Below are 25000 nucleotides of genomic sequence, written 5' to 3'. Positions count from 1 at the left end.
TCAGTCCAACATTTCAGTCAGGCAGACGTGGACCAGCACAAGATCCTCTACAGACCTCCTAGACCTCCTTCACACCTGCAGGAACTATACCAGTACTCCTTCATAGGTGACATCATCACTCAACACCATCACATCATCACTCAACACCATCACATCATCACTCAACACCATCACATCATCACTCAACACCATCACATCATCACTCAACACCATCACATCATCACTCAACACCATCACATCGTCACTCAACACCATCACATCATCACTCAACACCATCACATCATCACTCAACACCATCACATCATCACTCAACACCATCACATCATCACTCAACACCATCACATCGTCACTCAACACCATCACATCATCACTCAACACCATCACATCATCACTCAACACCATCACATCGTCACTCAACACCATCACATCGTCACTCAACACCATCACATCGTCACTCAACACCATCACGTCGTCACTCAACACCATCACGTCATCACTCAACACCATCACATCATCACTCAACACCATCACATCATCACTCAACACCATCACATCATCACTCAACACCATCACATCATCACTCAACACCATCACATCATCACTCAACACCATCACATCGTCACTCAACACCATCACATCGTCACTCAACACCATCACGTCATCACTCAACACCATCACTCAACACCATCACATCATCACTCAACACCATCACATCATCACTCAACACCATCACATCATCACTCAACACCATCACATCATCACTCAACACCATCACATCATCACTCAACACCATCACATCGTCACTCAACACCATCACATCATCACTCAACACCATCACGTCATCACTCAACACCATCACATCATCACTCAACACCATCACTCAACACCATCACATCGTCACTCAACACCATCACGTTGTCACTCAACACCATCACATCATCACTCAACACCATCACATCATCACTCAACACCATCACATCGTCACTCAACACCATCACGTCATCACTCAACACCATCACGTCATCACTCAACACCATCACATCGTCACTGAACATCATGACGTCGTCACTGAACACCATGACGTTGTCACTGAACACCATGACGTCGTCACTGAACACCATCACGTCGTCACTCAACACCATCACATCATCACTCAACACCATCACTCAACACCATCACATCGTCACTCAACACCATCACGTCGTCACTCAACACCATCACATCATCACTCAACACCATCACATCATCACTCAGCACCATCACATCATCACTCAGCACCATCACATCATCACTCAACACCATCACATCATCACTCAACACCATCACATCGTCACTGAACATCATGACGTCGTCACTGAACACCATGACGTTGTCACTGAACACCATGACGTCGTCACTGAACACCATCACTTCATCACTCAACACCATCACGTCGTCACTGAACACCATCACGTCGTCACTGAACACCATCACGTCGTCACTGAACACCATGACGTCGTCACTGAACACCATCACATCATCACTCAACACCATGACGTCGTCACTGAACACCATCACATCATCACTGAACACCATCACATCATCACTCAACACCATGACGTCGTCACTGAACACCATGACGTCGTCACTCAACACCATCACTCAACACCATCACATCGTCACTCAACACCATCACGTCGTCACTCAACACCATCACATCATCACTCAACACCATCACATCATCACTCAACACCATCACATCGTCACTCAACACCATCACGTCATCACTCAACACCATCACGTCATCACTCAACACCATCACATCATCACTCAACACCATCACTCAACACCATCACATCGTCACTCAACACCATCACGTCGTCACTCAACACCATCACATCATCACTCAACACCATCACATCATCACTCAGCACCATCACATCATCACTCAGCACCATCACATCATCACTCAACACCATCACATCATCACTCAACACCATCACATCGTCACTGAACATCATGACGTCGTCACTGAACACCATGACGTTGTCACTGAACACCATGACGTCGTCACTGAACACCATCACTTCATCACTCAACACCATCACGTCGTCACTGAACACCATCACGTCGTCACTGAACACCATCACGTCGTCACTGAACACCATGACGTCGTCACTGAACACCATGACGTCGTCACTGAACACCATGACGTCGTCACTGAACACCATGACGTCGTCACTGAACACCATCACATCATCACTCAACACCATGACGTCGTCACTGAACACCATCACATCATCACTGAACACCATCACATCATCACTCAACACCATGACGTCGTCACTGAACACCATGACGTCGTCACTGAACACCATGACGTCGTCACTGAACACCATGACGTCGTCACTGAACACCATGACGTCGTCACTGAACACCATCACATCATCACTGAACACCATGACGTCGTCACTGAACACCATCACATCGTCACTCAACACCATCACGTCATCACTCAACACCATCACTCAACACCATCACATCATCACTCAACACCATCACATCATCACTCAACACCATCACATCATCACTCAACACCATCACATCATCACTCAACACCATCACATCATCACTCAACACCATCACATCGTCACTCAACACCATCACATCATCACTCAACACCATCACGTCATCACTCAACACCATCACATCATCACTCAACACCATCACTCAACACCATCACATTGTCACTCAACACCATCACGTCGTCACTCAACACCATCACATCATCACTCAACACCATCACATCATCACTCAACACCATCACATCGTCACTCAACACCATCACGTCATCACTCAACACCATCACGTCATCACTCAACACCATCACATCGTCACTGAACATCATGACGTCGTCACTGAACACCATGACGTTGTCACTGAACACCATGACGTCGTCACTGAACACCATCACGTCGTCACTCAACACCATCACATCATCACTCAACACCATCACTCAACACCATCACATCGTCACTCAACACCATCACGTCGTCACTCAACACCATCACATCATCACTCAACACCATCACATCATCACTCAGCACCATCACATCATCACTCAGCACCATCACATCATCACTCAACACCATCACATCATCACTCAACACCATCACATCGTCACTGAACATCATGACGTCGTCACTGAACACCATGACGTTGTCACTGAACACCATGACGTCGTCACTGAACACCATCACTTCATCACTCAACACCATCACGTCGTCACTGAACACCATCACGTCGTCACTGAACACCATCACGTCGTCACTGAACACCATGACGTCGTCACTGAACACCATGACGTCGTCACTGAACACCATGACGTCGTCACTGAACACCATGACGTCGTCACTGAACACCATCACATCATCACTCAACACCATGACGTCGTCACTGAACACCATCACATCATCACTGAACACCATCACATCATCACTCAACACCATGACGTCGTCACTGAACACCATGACGTCGTCACTCAACACCATCACTCAACACCATCACATCGTCACTCAACACCATCACGTCGTCACTCAACACCATCACATCATCACTCAACACCATCACATCATCACTCAACACCATCACATCGTCACTCAACACCATCACGTCATCACTCAACACCATCACGTCATCACTCAACACCATCACATCATCACTCAACACCATCACTCAACACCATCACATCGTCACTCAACACCATCACGTCGTCACTCAACACCATCACATCATCACTCAACACCATCACATCATCACTCAGCACCATCACATCATCACTCAGCACCATCACATCATCACTCAACACCATCACATCATCACTCAACACCATCACATCGTCACTGAACATCATGACGTCGTCACTGAACACCATGACGTTGTCACTGAACACCATGACGTCGTCACTGAACACCATCACTTCATCACTCAACACCATCACGTCGTCACTGAACACCATCACGTCGTCACTGAACACCATCACGTCGTCACTGAACACCATGACGTCGTCACTGAACACCATGACGTCGTCACTGAACACCATGACGTCGTCACTGAACACCATGACGTCGTCACTGAACACCATCACATCATCACTCAACACCATGACGTCGTCACTGAACACCATCACATCATCACTGAACACCATCACATCATCACTCAACACCATGACGTCGTCACTGAACACCATGACGTCGTCACTGAACACCATGACGTCGTCACTGAACACCATGACGTCGTCACTGAACACCATGACGTCGTCACTGAACACCATCACATCATCACTCAACACCATGACGTCGTCACTGAACACCATCACATCATCACTGAACACCATCACATCATCACTCAACACCATGACGTCGTCACTGAACATCATGACGTCGTCACTGAACACCATGACGTCGTCACTGAACACCATGACGTCGTCACTGAACACCATGACGTCGTCACTGAACACCATCACATCATCACTGAACACCATGACGTCGTCACTGAACACCATCACATCATCACTGAACACCATGACGTCGTCACTGAACACCATGACGTCGTCACTCAACACCATGACATCATCACACTTCATAACAATAAATCTCCACAGCACTAATTACCACATGCTATGCTATATAATGCTATCTATGCTACATGGTGTAATGCTACATGAAGTTATGCTACATGGTATAATGCTACATGATGCTATGCTACATGATGCAATGCTACATGATGCTATGTTACATGATGCTAGGCTACATGATGCTATGCTACATGATGTAATGCTACATGATGCTATGTTACATGATGCTATGCTACATGATGCAATGCTACATGATGTAATGCTACATGATGCTATGCTACATGATGTAATGCTACATGATGCTATGCTACATGATGCTATGTTACATGATGCTATGTTACATGATGCTATGCTACATGATGCAATGCTACATGATGCTATGTTACATGATGCTATGCTACATGATGCAATGCTACATGATGTAATGCTACATGATGCTATGCTACATGATGTAATGCTACATGATGCTATGCTACATAAAATATATATAATGTGTGTGTGATGTTTACTTCCTGCAGGTCTACCTGAGTCCCTCAGCGTCTATTTCACAGGTAAACACTTCCTCCTCACCTTCATCTTCATCTTCCTCCTCACCTTCATCTTCCTCCTCATCTTCATCTTCCTCCTCACCTTCATCTTCCTCCTCACCTTCATCTTCATCTTCCTCCTCACCTTCATCTTCCTCCTCACCTTCATCTTCATCTTCCTCCTCACCTTCATCTTCATCTTCCTCCTCACCTTGATCTTCCTCCTCACCTTGATCTTCCTCCTCATCTTCATCTTCCTCCTCACCTTCATCTTCACCTTCACCTTCCTCCTCACCTTCATCTTCCTCCTCACCTTCCTCTTCCTCCTCACCTTCCTCTTCATCTTCCTCCTCACCTTCATCTTCCTCCTCACCTTCCTCTTCCTCCTCACCTTCCTCTTCCTCCTCACCTTGATCTTCCTCCTCATCTTCATCTTCCTCCTCACCTTCATCTTCACCTTCACCTTCCTCCTCACCTTCATCTTCCTCCTCACCTTCCTCTTCCTCCTCACCTTCCTCTTCATCTTCCTCCTCACCTTCACCTTCCTCTTCCTCCTCACCTTCATCTTCCTCCTCACCTTCATCTTCCTCCTCACCTTCATCTTCATCTTCCTCCTCACCTTCATCTTCCTCCTCACCTTCATCTTCATCTTCCTCCTCACCTTCATCTTCATCTTCCTCCTCACCTTCATCTTCCTCCTCACCTTGATCTTCCTCCTCACCTTCATCTTCCTCCTCACCTTCATCTTCACCTTCATCTTCCTCCTCACCTTCCTCCTCACCTTCATCTTCCTCCTCACCTTCCTCTTCCTCCTCACCTTCCTCTTCATCTTCCTCCTCACCTTCATCTTCCTCCTCACCTTTCTCTTCCTCCTCACCTTCATCTTCCTCCTCACCTTCATCTTCCTCCTCACCTTCCTCTTCATCTTCCTCCACACCTTCACCTTCCTCTTCCTCCTCACCTTCATCTTCCTCTTCCTCCTCACCTTCCTCTTCATCTTCCTCCTCACCTTCACCTTCCTCTTCCTCCTCACCTTCATCTTCCTCCTCACCTTCCTCTTCCTCCTCACCTTCACCTTCCTCTTCCTCCTCACCTTCCTCTTCATCTTCCTCCTCACCTTGATCTTCCTCCTCACCTTCATCTTCCTCTTCCTCCTCACCTTCCTCTTCATCTTCCTCCTCACCTTCACCTTCCTCTTCCTCCTCACCTTCATCTTCCTCCTCACCTTCCTCTTCCTCCTCACCTTCACCTTCCTCTTCCTCCTCACCTTCCTCTTCATCTTCCTCCTCACCTTGATCTTCCTCCTCACCTTCACCTTCATCTTCCTCCTCACCTTCATCTTCATCTTCCTCCTCACCTTCATCTTCATCTTCCTCCTCACCTTGATCTTCCTCCTCACCTTGATCTTCCTCCTCATCTTCATCTTCCTCCTCACCTTCATCTTCACCTTCACCTTCCTCCTCACCTTCATCTTCCTCCTCACCTTCCTCTTCCTCCTCACCTTCCTCTTCATCTTCCTCCTCACCTTCATCTTCCTCCTCACCTTCCTCTTCCTCCTCACCTTCCTCTTCCTCCTCACCTTGATCTTCCTCCTCATCTTCATCTTCCTCCTCACCTTCATCTTCACCTTCACCTTCCTCCTCACCTTCATCTTCCTCCTCACCTTCCTCTTCCTCCTCACCTTCCTCTTCATCTTCCTCCTCACCTTCACCTTCCTCTTCCTCCTCACCTTCATCTTCCTCCTCACCTTCATCTTCCTCCTCACCTTCATCTTCATCTTCCTCCTCACCTTCATCTTCCTCCTCACCTTCATCTTCATCTTCCTCCTCACCTTCATCTTCATCTTCCTCCTCACCTTCATCTTCCTCCTCACCTTGATCTTCCTCCTCACCTTCATCTTCCTCCTCACCTTCATCTTCACCTTCATCTTCCTCCTCACCTTCCTCCTCACCTTCATCTTCCTCCTCACCTTCCTCTTCCTCCTCACCTTCCTCTTCATCTTCCTCCTCACCTTCATCTTCCTCCTCACCTTCCTCTTCCTCCTCACCTTCATCTTCCTCCTCACCTTCATCTTCCTCCTCACCTTCCTCTTCATCTTCCTCCACACCTTCACCTTCCTCTTCCTCCTCACCTTCATCTTCCTCTTCCTCCTCACCTTCCTCTTCATCTTCCTCCTCACCTTCACCTTCCTCTTCCTCCTCACCTTCATCTTCCTCCTCACCTTCCTCTTCCTCCTCACCTTCACCTTCCTCTTCCTCCTCACCTTCCTCTTCCTCCTCACCTTCATCTTCCTCCTCACCTTCCTCTTCATCTTCCTCCTCACCTTCATCTTCATCTTCCTCCTCATCTTCCTCTTCCTCCTTCAATCCTCCTTTTATCTCCACCATTTTTCATTTGCTCCTCTCAGGAGTGCTCTCATCTTCATCATCTTCATCATCTTCATCTGGCTGTCATGCTAACACGTCAAACATGTCTTGATGAGGAACCTGACATGCTAACACACAGATAGTGTACATCTAGTCTTCTTCTCCGATGTCTTCTCTGATGTCTTCTCTGGTGTCTTCTCTGATGTGTTCTCTGATGTCTTCTCTGGTGTCTTCTCTGATGTCTTCTCTGATGTGTTCTCTGATGTCTTCTCTGGTGTCTTCTCTGGTGTCTTCTCTGATGTCTTCTCTGATGTGTTCTCTGATGTCTTCTCTGATGTCTTCTCTGGTGTCTTCTCTGGTGTCTTCTCTGATGTGTTCTCTGATGTCTTCTCTGGTGTCTTCTCTGGTGTCTTCTCTGGTGTCTTCTCTGATGTGTTCTCTGATGTGTTCTCTGATGTCTTCTCTGGTGTCTTCTCTGATGTCTTCTCTGATGTGTTCTCTGATGTCTTCTCTGGTGTCTTCTCTGATGTGTTCTCTGATGTGTTCTCTGATGCGTTCAGTGTCAGACGGCCAGCACACGACTCCCGAGCTGGACTTTGCCATCCAGCTGCTGTCCAACCATCAGCAGCCGCCCATGTTCCAGGTTCTGGACCCGCTCCTGGAGGTGGGCATGGGGGGTCAGACTCCAGTGGGTAAGCAGCACAGCCAGTTAGCGTCTAAATGTTTCTTCTCTTTTACTCAAGTCCTTCACAAAAGGTAAACATATAGGAGCCGGCAGATACACCACAGCCAAGCACACAATATTGAACAATAAAACAGGACATGTGTCAATACAAACAAGTATCAAATATTTCTAGTTGCATATTACTTACAAGGCATATTAGAAAGTATCCAGTAACAAACGTGTCCGCATCGTTCAATTTACTGCTTCCTGAGCTTCATGTAATCTGGACCCTCCCAATTGATTCAATCTTACCCAGATAATGCTTATGTTAGGTTTTTTTAAACATATATATATATATATATATATATATATATATATATATATATATATATATATATATATATATATATATATATATATATATATATATATATATATATATATATATATATATATATGCATATATATGTATATGCATATATATGTATATGCATATATATGTATATGCATATATATATATATGCATATATATGTATATGCATATATATATATATGCATATATATATATATGCATATATATATATGCATATATATATATGCATATATATGTATATATATATGCATATATATGTATATATATATGCATATACATATATATATGCATATATATATATATATGCATATATATATATGCATATGCATGTATATATATATATGCATATATATATGCATATGCATGTATATATATGCATATATATGTATATATGCATATATATATATATATGCATATATATATATATATATATATGCATATATATATATATATATATGCATATATATATATATATATACACATATATATATATATATATATATTTAGTGTGTGTATATATATATATATATATACACACACATATATATATATATATATATATATATATATATATATATATATATATATATATATATATATATATATATATATATATATATATATACACACACATATATGCGTATATATATATGCATATATATATATGCATATATATATGCATATATATATGCATATATATATATACATACATACATATATACATACATACATACATATATATATATATATATATAATCTGTGCTAAGTGCAGTAAAAGACTAAATAAAAAGTGCACAAGAAAGAACGTGATTATTAAATGTGTAACAGTAATCATGAAAGTCCAATTAAATAATACAATACATTTGACTTTAATTAATAAGTTACAAGTCTACATTTATGAAATATTTTATTGTAATTAAAAATTCCGATTTTTTTTCATGTTTTCTGCTTATTGTACAAATAAAATGGATGAATTAGCAATGAGCTATTTTATTAGAAATGATATACATAACAATGATAATAACATTGATATTAATATATTTACATTGTAATTATCATATAAATAATTCAATAAATAAATTAACACATTCACTTGATAAATTATAATGAAACGCTGGATTATTAAATAAATGAAAAATACTTATATTTACATATTATTTAAACAGAAAAAAATGATTCCAAAATGACGTAATGGAATTCAGTAATTAAATTCATGAAATATGATGTCAAATGTAGAAATGATAATGAGAAATAAAATCCTTATTAAATGCGTACATTATTATTTATTCATTATTGTTTGTTTTCAACGTATATTCCATGGAGATAAATGTAAACAAACAAAAAAGAATATTATTACGTTAATAAAAAATGTATTATTCTAGAAAATACATTCAATGAATCAAACATTTATAATAATGAGTTATGATAATAAGACAGGTTAATAACATATTAAATGTTGGTTTATTCATCAAGAAAACAACATTATAATATAATAATGATAATAAGACAGGTTAATAACATATTAAATACATAAATTATTCATCAATAAAACATTTTAATAATACCAGATATTTGTTTTCATTTGAGATGTAATCCATGTCTTTGATGCTAATTATTCATGAATAAATGTCAAGTGGATGCTCACAATGAAACATGACTCATCTGACTTCTCATTGGTCGGCAGGTGTTCAGCATCTAGCCGTCAGCGACGTGGACACGCCCCCTGACGAGCTGGAGTTTGAGGTGGTGGACGCTCCACATCACGGACACTTGGTGAAGACTCAAGATGGACGCCACGCCACCATGGACAACGGTGACGCACACCTCTGTCAACATACACATGACGTCACCTTTACCAACCTCAATATGACGTCACCTTTGTCAACCTCAATATGACGTCACCTTTACCAACCTCAATATGACGTCACCTTTGTCAACCTCAATATGACGTCACCTTTACCAACCTCAATATGACGTCACCTTTGTCAACCTCAATATGACGTCACCTTTGTCAACCTCAATATGACGTCACCTTTGTCAACCTCAATATGACGTCACCTTTGTCAACCTCAATATGACGTCACCTTTGTCAACCTCAATATGACGTCACCTTTGTCAACCTCAATATGACGTCACCTTTGCCAACCTCAATATGACGTCACCTTTGTCAACCTCAATATGACGTCACCTTTGTCAACCTCAATATGACGTCACCTTTGTCAACCTCAATATGACGTCACCTTTGTCAACCTCAATATGACGTCACCTTTATCAACCTCAATATGACGTCACCTTTGTCAACCTCAATATGACGTCACCTTTGTCAACCTCAATATGACGTCACCTTTGTCAACCTCAATATGACGTCACCTTTACCAACCTCAATATGACGTCACCTTTGTCAACCTCAATATGACGTCACCTTTGTCAACCTCAATATGACGTCACCTTTATCAACCTCAATATGACGTCACCTTTGTCAACCTCAATATGACGTCACCTTTGTCAACCTCAATATGACGTCACCTTTATCAACCTCAATATGACGTCACCTTTATCAATATCAGTATGATGTCATCTTTATCAATATCGACGACACAAACAGGAAGTTATGACGACACACACAGGAAGTTATGACACAAACGGGAAGTCATGACAACAAAAACAGGAATTTATGATTCATGAGACAAACAGGAAGTTATGATTGATGACACAAACAGGAAGTTATGACTGATGACACAAACAGGAAGTTATGACTGATGACACAAACAGGAAGTTATGACTGATGACACAAACAGGAAGTTATGACTGATGACACAAACAGGAAGTTATGACGACACAAACAGGAAGTTATGACGACACAAACAGGAAGTTATGACTGATGACACAAACAGGAAGTTATGACGACACAAACAGGAAGTTATGACAACAAAAACAGGAAGTTATGACGACACAAACAGGAAGTTATGACTGATGACACAAACAGGAAGTTATGACGACACAAACAGGAAGTTATGACAACAAAAACAGGAAGTTATGATGACAAAAACAGGAAGTTACGATTGAAGACACAAACAGGAAGTTATGACGACACAAACGGGAAGTTATAAATGATGACACAAACAGGAAATTATGATGACAAAAACAGGAAGTTACGATTTAAGACACAAACAGGAAGTTATGATGACACAAACAGGAAGTTATGACGACACAAACAGGAAGTTATGACAACAAAAACAGGAAGTTATGACACAAACGGGAAGTTATGATTGATGACACAAACAGGAAGTTATGACGACACAAACCGTAAGTTATGACAACACAAACAGGAAGTTATGATTGATGACATAAACAAGAAGTTATGACAACAAAAACAGGAAGTTATGAGAACACAAACAAGAAGTTACGATTGATGACATAAACAAGAAGTTATGACGACACAAACAGGAAGTTATAAATGGTGACACAAACAGAAAATTATGATGACAAAAACAGGAAGTTACGATTTAAGACACAAACAGGAAGTTATGACGACACAAACAGGAAGTTATGACGACACAAACAGGAAGTTATGACGACACAAACAGGAAGTTATGACAACAAAAACAGGAAGTTATGACACAAACGGGAAGTTATGATTGATGACACAAACAGGAAGTTATGACGACACAAACCTGGGAGTTATGACAACACAAACAGGAAGTTACGATTGATGACATAAACAAGAAGTTATGACAACAAAAACAGGAAGTTATGAGAACACAAACAAGAAGTTACGATTGATGACATAAACAAGAAGTTCTGACGACACAAACAGGAAGTTATTTCAACACAAACAGGAAGTTATGATTGATGACACAAACGGGAAGTTCTAACGAGACAAACAGGAAGTTATGATTGATGACATTAACAGGAAGTTATGACGACACAAATAGGAAGTTATGATTGATGACACAAACGGGAAGTTCTGACGGGACAAACAGGAAGTTGAGATGACAACAGGAAGTTAATTGCATGTTTCTCTGCCCTCCAGGTGACGTCTTCACCTTCAGTGATGTCACGCACAACAATCTACTGTATCGCCACGCCGGGCTCTCCAGCCAGGAAGACGCCATCACCTTCTCTGTCAGCGACGGCATCGCCATGGCAACCACGGTGGTGCGGGTGGCGGTGTCGGGCGCGCGTGACGACGGGCCGCAGCGAGACCCCGCCTCCAGTCTCTCCCTGGAAGTGGGCAAGAGAAGCAGCACAGTCATCAGACGCTCACACCTGGCCTACACTGTGAGGCCTTGCATCATCATCATCATCATTGTGATCATTCATCATCATAATCATAAACAATCATAATTATAGTCATCATAATTGTAATCATAATCATAATTATCATCATAATCATAATAATCATCATCATAATCATCATCGTAATCATAATTGTAAACTTAATTGTAATCATCATCATCATCGTATTCATCATAATTGTGATCATCATCATTATCATCGTAGTCATAATCGTAATCATAATCATAAACATAATTGTAATCATAATCATAAACATAATTATAATCATAAACATAATCGTACTCATAATGATAAACATAAACATAATCGTAATCATTATCGTAATCATGATCATAATCATAATCGTAATAATCATAAACAATCATAATCGTAATCACGATCATAAACATAATCACAATCATAAACGTAATCATAAACATAATCGTACTCGTAATCACGATCATAAACGTAATCATAAACAGAACCGTAATCATAAACATAATTGTAATCATAAACATAATCATAAACATACTCGTAATCATAAACATAATCATAAACATAATCGTAAACATAACCATAATCATAACCGTAATCATAAACATAACCGTAATCATAAATATAACCGTAAATATAATCATAAACGTAATCATAATCATAAACATAATCATAATCGTAATCATAATCATAATCGTAATCATAAACATAATCATTATCGTAATCATAATCATTCAATATCATAATCATAAAAATAATTGTAATCCTAATCCTCATCATATGTTGTGATGTGTGTGTGTGTGTGTGTGTGTGCTAGGACATGAGGTCATCATATGTTGTGATGTGTGTGTGTGTGCGCTAGGACACGAGGTCATCATATGTTGTGATGTGTGTGTGTGTGATGTGTGTGTGTGTGTGCTAGGACATGAGGTCATCATATGTTGTGATGTGTGTGTGTGTGCGCTAGGACACGAGGCCATCATATGTTGTGATGTGTGTGTGCGCTAGGACACGAGGTCATATGTTGTGATGTGTGTGTGCGATAGGACACGAGGTCATCATATGTTGTGATGTGTGTGCGTGTGTGCTAGGACATGAGGTCATCATATGTTGTGATGTGTGTGTGTGTGCGCTAGGACATGAGGTCATCATATGTTGTGATGTGTGTGTGTGTGCGCTAGGACACGAGGTCATCATATGTTGTGATGTGTGTGTGTGTGATGTGTGTGTGTGTGTGCTAGGACATGAGGTCATCATATGTTGTGATGTGTGTGTGCGCTAGGACACGAGGTCATATGTTGTGATGTGTGTGTGTGTGTGTGTGTGTGCTAGGACACGAGGTCATCATATGTTGTGATGTGTGTGTGTGTGATGTGTGTGTGTGTGCGCTAGGACACGAGGTCATCATATGTTGTGATGTGTGTGTGCGCTAGGACACGAGGTCATATGTTGTGATGTGTGTGTGTGTGTGTGTGTGTGCTAGGACACGAGGTCATCTAATGTTGTGATGTGTGCTAGGACACGAGGTCATCAGATGATGAGGTCAGAGTGCAGCTGGTGTCAGTGCCCATGTATGGAGTGTTGACCAGGACTCTCACCCAGCATGACCCTCAACCACTCAGGGAGTTCTCCACCTTCACCATGGAGGACATCAACCTCAACACCATCAGGTCACCACACACACACACACACACACACACACACACACACACACACACACACACACACGCACGCCTTCACCATGGAGGACATCACCCTCAACACCATCAGGTCACTACACACACACACACACACACACACACACACACGCACACGCACACCTTCACCATGGAGGACATCACCCTCAACACCATCAGGTCACCACACACACACACACACACACACACACACACACACACACACACACACACACACACACACACACACACACAAACAGTTCTATCTTTAACTGTCCTATCTAGTATAGACAGTTCTATCTTTAACTGTCCTATCTAGTCTAAACAGTTCTATCTTTAACTGTCTTATCTAGTCTAGATAGTTCTATCTTTAACTGTCCTATCTAGTCTAAACAGTTCTATCTTTAACTGTCCTATCTAGTCTAAACAGTTCTATCTTTAACTGTCCTATCTAGTCTAGACAGTTCTATCTTTAACTGTCCTATCTAGTCTAGACAGTTCTATCTTTAACTGTCCTCTCTAGTCTAGACAGTTCTATCTTTAACTGTCCTATCTAGTATAGACAGTTCTATCTTTAACTGTCCTATCTAAACAGTTCTATCTTTAACTGTCCTATCTAGTCTAGACAGTTCTACCTTTAACTGTCCTATCTAGTCTAGACAGTGCTATCTTTAACTGTCCTATCTAGTCTAGACAGTTCTATCTTTAACTGTCCTATCTAGTCTGGACAGTTCTATCTTTAACTGTCCTATCTAGTCTAGACAGTTCTATCTTTATCTGTCCTATCTAGTCTTGACAGCTCTATCTTTAACTGTCCTATCTAGTCTTGACAGCTCTTTTTACAGCTGTCCTATCTAGTCTTGAAAGCTCTATCTACACCTGTTTTATCTAGTATTGACTGCTCTATCTACAGCTGTCCCCTCTAGTCTGGACAGCTCTATATACAGCTGTCCTATCTAGTGTCCTATCTAGTCTTGACAGCTGTACCTACAACTGTCCTATCTAGTTTTGACAGCTCTATCTACAGCTGTTCTATCTAGTCTTGACAGATCTATCTACATCTGTCCTATCTAGTCTTGACAGCTATACATACAGCTGTCCTATCTAGTTTTGACAGCTCTATCTACACCTGTCCTATCTAGTTTTGACAGCTCTATCTACACCTGTTCTATCTAGTCTTGACAGCTATACATACAGCTGTCCTATCTAGTTTTGACAGCTCCATCTACACCTGTTCTATCTAGTCTTGACAGCTATACATACAGCTGTCCTATCTAGTTTTGACAGCTCCATCTACACCTGTTCTATCTAGTCTTGACAGCTCTATCATTAACTGTCCTCTAGTCTTGACAGCTATTTTTACAGCTGTTCTATCTAGGTTTGACAGTTCTATCTACCGCTGTCCTATCTAGTCTTGACAGCTCTATCTACACCTGTTCTATCTAGTCTTGACAGCTCTATCATTAACTGTCCTCTAGTCTTGACAGCTATTTTTACAGCTGTTCTATCTACAGCTGTCCTATCTAGTCAGCCCTTTGAGACATTTGTGATTTAAGGCTATATAAATAATCTTTGATTGATTGATTGATTGATTGCCAGTCTTGACAGTTTTATATACAGCTGTCCTATCTAGTACTGAGTTATGGTAGTAGTATCTAGTACTGAGTAATAGTAGTAGTATCTAGTACTGAGTAGTGGTAGTATCTAGTACTGAGTAATAGTAGTAGTATCTAGTACTGAGTAATGGTAGTAGTATGTAGTACTGAGTAATGGTAGTAGTATGTAGTACTGAGTAATGGTAGTAGTATGTAGTACTGAGTAATAGTAGTAGTATCTAGTACTGAGTAATAGTAGTAGTATCTAGTACTGAGTAATAGTAGTAGTATCTAGTACTGAGTAATGGTAGTAGTATGTAGTACTGAGTAATGGTAGTAGTATGTAGTACTGAGTAATGGTAGTAGTATGTAGTACTGAGTAATAGTAGTAGTATCTAGTACTGAGTAATAGTAGTAGTATCTAGTACTGAGTAATGGTAGTAGTATCTAGTACTGAGTAATGGTAGTAGTATGTAGTACTGAGTAATGGTAGTAGTATCTAGTACTGAGTAATGGTAGTAGTATGTAGTACTGAGTAATGGTAGTAGTATCTAGTACTGAGTAATGGTAGTAGTATCTAGTACTGAGTAATAGTAGTAGTATGTAGTACTGAGTAATAGTAGTAGTATGTAGTACTGAGTAATAGTAGTAGTATCTAGTACTGAGTAATAGTAGTAGTAGGTAGTACTGAGTAATAGTAGTAGTAGGTAGTACTGAGTAATAGTAGTATGTAGTACATAGTAATAGTATGTAGTACTGAGTAGTAGTAGTATCTAGTACTGAGTAATAGTAGTAGTATCTAGTACTGAGTAATAGTAGTAGTATGTAGTACTGAGTAATAGTAATAGTATGTAGTACTGAGTAATAGTAGTTGTAGGTAGTACTGAGTAATAGTAGTAGTATCTAGTACTGAGTAATAGTAGTATGTAGTACTGAGTAATAGTAGTAGTAGGTAGTACTGAGTAATATTAGGAGTATGTAGTACTGAGTAATAGTAGTAGTATGTAGTACTGAGTAATAGTAGTAGTATGTAGTACTGAGTAATAGTAGTAGTATGTAGTACTGAGTAATAGTAGTAGTATGTAGTACTGAGTAATAGTAGTAGTATGTAGTACTGAGTAATAGTAGTAGTATGTAGTACTGAGTAATAGTAGTAGTATCTAGTACTGAGTAATAGTAGTAGTATCTAGTACTGAGTAATAGTAGTAGTATGTAGTACTGAGTAATAGTAGTAGTATGTAGTACTGAGTAATAGTAGTAGTAGTAGGTAGTACTGAGTAATAGTAGTAGTATGTAGTACTGAGTAATATTAGGAGTATGTAGTACTGAGTAATAGTAGTAGTAGTATGTAGTACTGAGTAATAGTAGTAGTATGTAGTACTGAGTAATAGTAGTAGTATCTAGTACTGAGTAATAGTAGTAGTAGTAGTACTGAGTAATATTAGGAGTATGTAGTACTGAGTAATAGTAGTAGTAGTATGTAGTACTGAGTAATAGTAGTAGTAGTAGGTAGTACTGAGTAATATTAATAGTATCTAGTAGAGGAGTGTGAAGGTTTCAGCATCTTGTCCTCTCCACAGTTACGTCACCACGTTAGAGACGGGCGACCAGCCGGTCACGGACGTCTTCCACTTTGTGGTGTACGACTCTGACAACCATCGCCTTGACAACCAGATGCTCACCATCACCATCACACCTGTGCACACACCTGTGCACGCACGAGTGCCCGTGGTCAGCGTGGGCGGAGCCATAAAGGTCCTCCTTTGTTTAACCTCTATGAGTAGTCAGTGTGCAGCTGCATGAATGTACTATCCACGCACAAACATCTGCCAACACAATCTGTCTCGTCTACAGTCAAGCATGGAGTGTGCACGAGTGCTGCCATTGCTACAGAGCTGTGGTTCACTTTTGGGACAGATGAAATCCAACCTGTCGTGATCTTCTATTGTCAATAACCACCAACTTTTTGGAGACAACCGTGACTTGCCAACATATTAGCAGTAGCGTCACAAGGCTGCACGAGTGCTGCCAATGCTAGAGAGCTGTGGTTCACTTTTGGGACAGATGAAATCCAACCTGTCGTGATCTTCATTATCAATAAGCACAAAACCACCAACTTGTTGTAGACAACCATTACTTGCCAAAACATTAGCGCTAACGTCACGAGGCTGCACGAGTGCTGCCATTGCGACAGAGCTATGGTTCACTTTTGGGACAGATGAAATCCAACCTGTCGTGATCTTCGTTATCAATAACCACAAAACCACCAATAACTTAAAACCACCACCTTTTTGGAGACAACCGTGATTTGCCAAAATATTAGCGGTAGCGCCACAAGTTCGTACGAGTGCTACCATTGCTAGAGAGCTGTGGTTCACATTTGGGACAGATGAAATCCAACCTGTCGTGATCTTCGATTGTCAATAAGCACAAAATCACCAAATTCTCGGAGACAACCGTGACGTGCCGACACATTAGTGGTAGCGTCACCAGGCTGCACGAGTGCTGCTAGTTAGTTGTAATTGGAGGTATTTAGCTCTTGATGGCTAATGTGGTGTAGTTCTTTGGTGGGCAGGTGCAAGAAGGAGGTCGCGTGCAGCTGTCCACCAATCACATCAGCGTATCGGAGCAGGACACGCCCAGGAAGAACCTGCAGGTGTGGTTGCTCCGCCCACCCAAGTACGGCTTCATTGAAAACACCAAACCAGGTGAGAGTTGTTGTCACATACCAGCACTCATGTAGCAAACTACTTTGTTATCGTCTACAACCATCCTTCTTCTGTTTGTTATCGTCTACAACCATCCTTCTTCTGTTTGTTATCATCTACAACCATCCTTCTTCTGTTTGTTATCATCTACAACCATCCTTCTTCTGTTTGTTATCGTCTACAACCATCCTTCTTCTGTTTGTTATCGTCTACAACCATCCTTCTTCTGTTTGTTATCATCTACAACCATCCTTCTTCTGTTTGTTATCATCTACAACCATCCTTCTTCTGTTTGTTATCGTCTACAACCATCCTTCTTCTGTTTGTTATCGTCTACAACCATCCTTCTTCTGTTTGTTATCATCTACAACCATCCTTCTTCTGTTTGTTATCGTCTACAACCATCCCTCTTCTGTTTGTTATCGTCTACAACCATCCTTCTTCTGTTTGTTATCATCTACAACCATCCTTCTTCTGTTTGTTATCATCTACAACCATCCTTCTTCTGTTTGTTATCATCTACAACCATCCTTCTTCTGTTTGTTATCATCTACAACCATCCTTCTTCTGTTTGTTATCATCTACAACCATCCTTCTTCTGTTTGTTATCATCTACAACCATCCTTCTTCTGTTTGTTATCATCTACAACCATCCTTCTTCTGTTTGTTATCATCTACAACCATCCTTCTTCTGTTTGTTATCGTCTACAACCATCCTTCTTCTGTTTGTTATCGTCTACAACCATCCTTCTTCTGTTTGTTATCGTCTACAACCATCCCTCTTCTGTTTGTTATCATCTACAACCATCCTTCTTCTGTTTATCGTCTACAACCATCCTTCTTCTGTTTGTTATCATCTACAACCATCCTTCTTCTGTTTGTTATCATCTACAACGATCCTTCTTCTGTTTGTTATCGTCTACAACCATCCTTCTTCTGTTTGTTATCATCTACAACCATCCTTCTTCTGTTTGTTATCATCTACAACCATCCTTCTTCTGTTTGTTATCGTCTACAACCATCCTTCTTCTGTTTGTTATCATCTACAACCATCCTTCTTCTGTTTGTTATCATCTACAACCATCCTTCTTCTGTTTGTTATCATCTACAACCATCCTTCTTCTGTTTGTTATCATCTACAACCATCCTTCTTCTGTTTGTTATCATCTACAACCATCCTTCTTCTGTTTGTTATCATCTACAACCATCCTTCTTCTGTTTGTTATCGTCTACAACCATCCTTCTTCTGTTTGTTATCATCTACAACCATCCTTCTTCTGTTTGTTATCGTCTACAACCATCCTTCTTCTGTTTGTTATCGTCTACAACCATCCCTCTTCTGTTTGTTATCGTCTACAACCATCCTTCTTCTGTTTGTTATCGTCTACAACCATCCTTCTTCTGTTTATCGTCTACAACCATCCTTCTTCTGTTTGTTATCGTCTACAACCATCCTTCTTCTGTTTGTTATCGTCTGCAACCATCCTTCTTCTGTTTGTTATCGTCTACAACCATCCTCCTTCTGTTTGTTATCATCTACAACCATCCCTCTTCTGTTTATCATCTACAACCATCCTTCTTCTGTTTGTTATCATCTACAACCATCCCTCTTCTTTTTGTTATCGTCTACAACCATCCTTCTGTTTGTTATCATCTACAACCATCCTTCTTCTGTTTGTTATCGTCTACAACCATCCTTCTTCTGTTTGTTATCGTCTACAACCATCCTTCTTCTGTTTGTTATCGTCTACAACCATCCTTCTTCTGTTTGTTATCGTCTACAACCATCCCTCTTCTGTTTGTTATCGTCTACAACCATCCTTCTTCTGTTTGTTATCGTCTACAACCATCCTTCTTCTGTTTGTTATCGTCTACAACCATCCTTCTTCTGTTTGTTATCGTCTACAACCATCCCTCTTCTGTTTGTTATCGTCTACAACCATCCTTCTTCTGTTTGTTATCGTCTACAACCATCCTTCTTCTGTTTGTTATCGTCTACAACCATCCTTCTTCTGTTTGTTATCATCTACAACCATCCTTCTTCTGTTTGTTATCGTCTACAACCATCCTTCTTCTGTTTGTTATCGTCTACAACCATCCTTCTTCTGTTTGTTATCGTCTACAACCATCCTTCTTCTGTTTGTTATCGTCTACAACCATCCCTCTTCTGTTTGTTATCGTCTACAACCATCCTTCTTCTGTTTGTTATCGTCTACAACCATCCTTCTTCTGTTTATCATCTACAACCATCCTTCTTCTGTTTGTTATCGTCTACAACCATCCTTCTTCTGTTTGTTATCGTCTACAACCATCCTTCTTCTGTTTATCATCTACAACCATCCTTCTTCTGTTTGTTATCGTCTACAACCATCCTTCTTCTGTTTGTTATCGTCTACAACCATCCTTCTGTTTGATATCATCTACAACCATCCTTCTTCTGTTTGTTATTGTCTACAACCATCATTCTTCTGTTTATCGTCTACAACCATCCTTCTTCTGTTTGTTATCATCTACAACCATCCCTCTTCTGTTTATTATCGTCTACAACCATCATTCTTCTGTTTATCGTCTACAACCATCCTTCTTCTGTTTGTTATCATCTACAACCATCCCTCTTCTGTTTGTTATCGTCTACAACCATCCTTCTTCTGTTTGTTATCGTCTACAACCATCCTTCTTCTGTTTGTTATCATCTACAACCATCCTTCTTCTGTTTGTTATCGTCTACAACCATCCTTCTTCTGTTTGTTATCGTCTACAACCATCCTTCTGTTTGTTATCGTCTACAACCATCCTTCTGTTTGTTATCATCTACAACCATCCTTCTTCTGTTTGTTATCGTCTACAACCATCCTTCTTCTGTTTGTTATCGTCTACAACCATCCTTCTGTTTGTTATCATCTACAACCATCCTTCTTCTGTTTGTTATCGTCTACAACCATCCTTCTTCTGTTTGTTATCGTCTACAACCATCCTTCTTCTGTTTGTTATCGTCTACAACCATCCTTCTGTTTGTTATCATCTACAACCATCCTTCTTCTGTTTGTTATCGTCTACAACCATCCTTCTTCTGTTTGTTATCGTCTACAACCATCCCTCTTCTGTTTGTTATCATCTACAACCATCCCTCTTCTGTTTATTATCGTCTACAACCATCCTTCTTCTGTTTATCGTCTACAACCATCCTTCTTCTGTTTGTTATCATCTACAACCATCCCTCTTCTGTTTGTTATCGTCTACAACCATCCTTCTTCTGTTTGTTATCGTCTACAACCATCCTTCTTCTGTTTGTTATCATCTACAACCATCCTTCTTCTGTTTGTTATCGTCTACAACCATCCTTCTTCTGTTTGTTATCGTCTACAACCATCCTTCTGTTTGTTATCGTCTACAACCATCCTTCTGTTTGTTATCATCTACAACCATCCTTCTTCTGTTTGTTATCGTCTACAACCATCCTTCTTCTGTTTGTTATCGTCTACAACCATCCTTCTTCTGTTTGTTATCGTCTACAACCATCCTTCTGTTTGTTATCGTCTACAACCATCCTTCTTCTGTTTGTTATCGTCTACAACCATCCTTCTTCTGTTTGTTATCGTCTACAACCATCCTTCTTCTGTTTGTTATCGTCTACAACCATCCTTCTGTTTGTTATCGTCTACAACCATCCTTCTTCTGTTTGTTATCGTCTACAACCATCCTTCTTCTGTTTGTTATCGTCTACAACCATCCTTCTTCTGTTTGTTATCGTCTACAACCATCCTTTTGTTTGTTATCGTCTACAACCATCCTTCTGTTTGTTATCGTCTACAACCATCCTTCTTCTGTTTGTTATCGTCTACAACCATCCCTCTTCTGTTTGTTATCGTCTACAACCATCCCTCTTCTATTTGTTATCGTCTACAACCATCCTTCTTCTGTTTGTTATCGTCTACAACCATCCTTCTTCTGTTTGTTATCGTCTACAACCATCCTTCTTCTGTTTGTTATCGTCTACAACCATCCTTCTTCTGTTTGTTATCGTCTACAACCATCCTTCTTCTGTTTGTTATCGTCTACAACCATCCTTCTTCTGTTTGTTATCGTCTACAACCATCCTTCTTCTGTGTGTTATCGTCTACAACCATCCTTCTTCTGTTTGTTATCGTCTACAACCATCCTTCTTCTGTTTGTTATCGTCTACAACCATCCTTCTTCTGTTTGTTATCGTCTACAACCATCCCTCTTCTGTTTGTTATCGTCTACAACCATCCTTCTTCTGTTTGTTATCGTCTACAACCATCCTTCTTCTGTTTGTTATCGTCTACAACCATCCTTCTTCTGTTTGTTATCGTCTACAACCATCCTTCTTCTGTTTGTTATCGTCTACAACCATCCCTCTTCTGTTTGTTATCGTCTACAACCATCCCTCTTCTATTTGTTATCGTCTACAACCATCCTTCTTCTGTTTGTTATCGTCTACAACCATCCTTCTTCTGTTTGTTATCGTCTACAACCATCCTTCTTCTGTTTGTTATCGTCTACAACCATCCTTCTTCTGTTTGTTATCGTCTACAACCATCCTTCTTCTGTTTGTTATCGTCTACAACCATCCTTCTTCTGTTTGTTATCGTCTACAACCATCCTTCTTCTGTGTGTTATCGTCTACAACCATCCTTCTTCTGTTTGTTATCGTCTACAACCATCCTTCTTCTGTTTGTTATCGTCTACAACCATCCTTCTTCTGTTTGTTATCGTCTACAACCATCCCTCTTCTGTTTGTTATCGTCTACAACCATCCTTCTTCTGTTTGTTATCGTCTACAACCATCCTTCTTCTGTTTGTTATCGTCTACAACCATCCTTCTTCTGTTTGTTATCGTCTACAACCATCCTTCTTCTGTTTGTTATCGTCTACAACCATCCTTCTTCTGTTTGTTATCGTCTACAACCATCCCTCTTCTGTTTGTTATCGTCTACAACCATCCTTCTTCTGTTTGTTATCGTCTACAACCATCCTTCTTCTGTTTGTTATCGTCTACAACCATCCTTCTTCTGTTTGTTATCATCTACAACCATCCTTCTTCTGTTTGTTATCGTCTACAACCATCCTTCTTCTGTTTGTTATCGTCTACAACCATCCTTCTTCTGTTTGTTATCGTCTACAACCATCCTTCTTCTGTTTGTTATCGTCTACAACCATCCCTCTTCTGTTTGTTATCGTCTACAACCATCCTTCTTCTGTTTGTTATCGTCTACAACCATCCTTCTTCTGTTTTTTATCGTCTACAACCATCCTTCTTCTGTTTATCATCTACAACCATCCTTCTTCTGTTTGTTATCATCTACAACCATCCTTCTTCTGTTTGTTATCGTCTACAACCATCCTTCTTCTGTTTGTTATCGTCTACAACCATCCTTCTTCTGTTTGTTATCGTCTACAACCATCCTTCTTCTGTTTGTTATCATCTACAACCATCCTTCTTCTGTTTGTTATCATCTACAACCATCCCTCTTCTGTTTGTTATCATCTACAACCATCCTTCTTCTGTTTGTTATCGTCTACAACCATCCTTCTTCTGTTTGTAATCATCTACAACCATCCTTCTTCTGTTTGTTATCGTCTACAACCATCCTTCTTCTGTTTGTTATCATCTACAACCATCCCTCTTCTGTTTGTTATCATCTACAACCATCCTTCTTCTGTTTGTTATCGTCTACAACCATCCTTCTTCTGTTTGTTATCGTCTACAACCATCCTTCTTCTGTTTGTTATCATCTACAACCATCCTTCTTCTGTTTGTTATCGTCTACAACCATCCTTCTTCTGTTTGTTATCGTCTACAACCATCCTTCTTCTGTTTGTTATCATCTACAACCATCCTTCTTCTGTTTGTTATCGTCTACAACCATCCTTCTTCTGTTTGTTATCATCTACAACCATCCTTCTTCTGTTTGTTATCATCTACAACCACCCTTCTTCTGTTTGTTATCATCTACAACCATCCTTCTTCTGTTTGTTATCATCTACAACCATCCTTCTTCTGTTTGTTATCGTCTACAACCATCCTTCTTCTGTTTGTTATCGTCTACAACCATCCTTCTTCTGTTTGTTATCATCTACAACCATCCCTCTTCTGTTTGTTATCATCTACAACCATCCTTCTTCTGTTTGTTATCGTCTACAACCATCCTTCTTCTTTTTGTTATCATCTACAACCATCCC

The 25000-nt window shown here is 40.4% G+C and overlaps 1 protein-coding gene across 1 annotated transcript in view; it reads left to right on the top strand.

Moving 5' to 3' along the window:
* The window catches only part of LOC133632134 (extracellular matrix organizing protein FRAS1-like), a 232969-nt gene that overhangs the window by 151171 nt on the left and 56798 nt on the right, over positions 1-25000 (top strand). The window contains exons 33-40 of the mRNA XM_062024375.1: positions 1-106; positions 5134-5166; positions 8069-8200; positions 10230-10358; positions 12579-12826; positions 14336-14487; positions 17669-17843; positions 18664-18796. The exon at positions 1-106 is cut by the window's left edge and continues 32 nt beyond it. Coding sequence (XP_061880359.1) covers positions 1-106; positions 5134-5166; positions 8069-8200; positions 10230-10358; positions 12579-12826; positions 14336-14487; positions 17669-17843; positions 18664-18796 — 1108 coding nt within the window. The remainder of the gene's footprint in view (positions 107-5133; positions 5167-8068; positions 8201-10229; positions 10359-12578; positions 12827-14335; positions 14488-17668; positions 17844-18663; positions 18797-25000) is intronic.

This window comes from Entelurus aequoreus, linkage group LG17, assembly GCF_033978785.1.
Source record: "Entelurus aequoreus isolate RoL-2023_Sb linkage group LG17, RoL_Eaeq_v1.1, whole genome shotgun sequence".
NCBI classification, from domain to species: domain Eukaryota; kingdom Metazoa; phylum Chordata; class Actinopteri; order Syngnathiformes; family Syngnathidae; genus Entelurus; species Entelurus aequoreus.
This window is presented reverse-complemented; position numbering and strand designations above follow the sequence as displayed.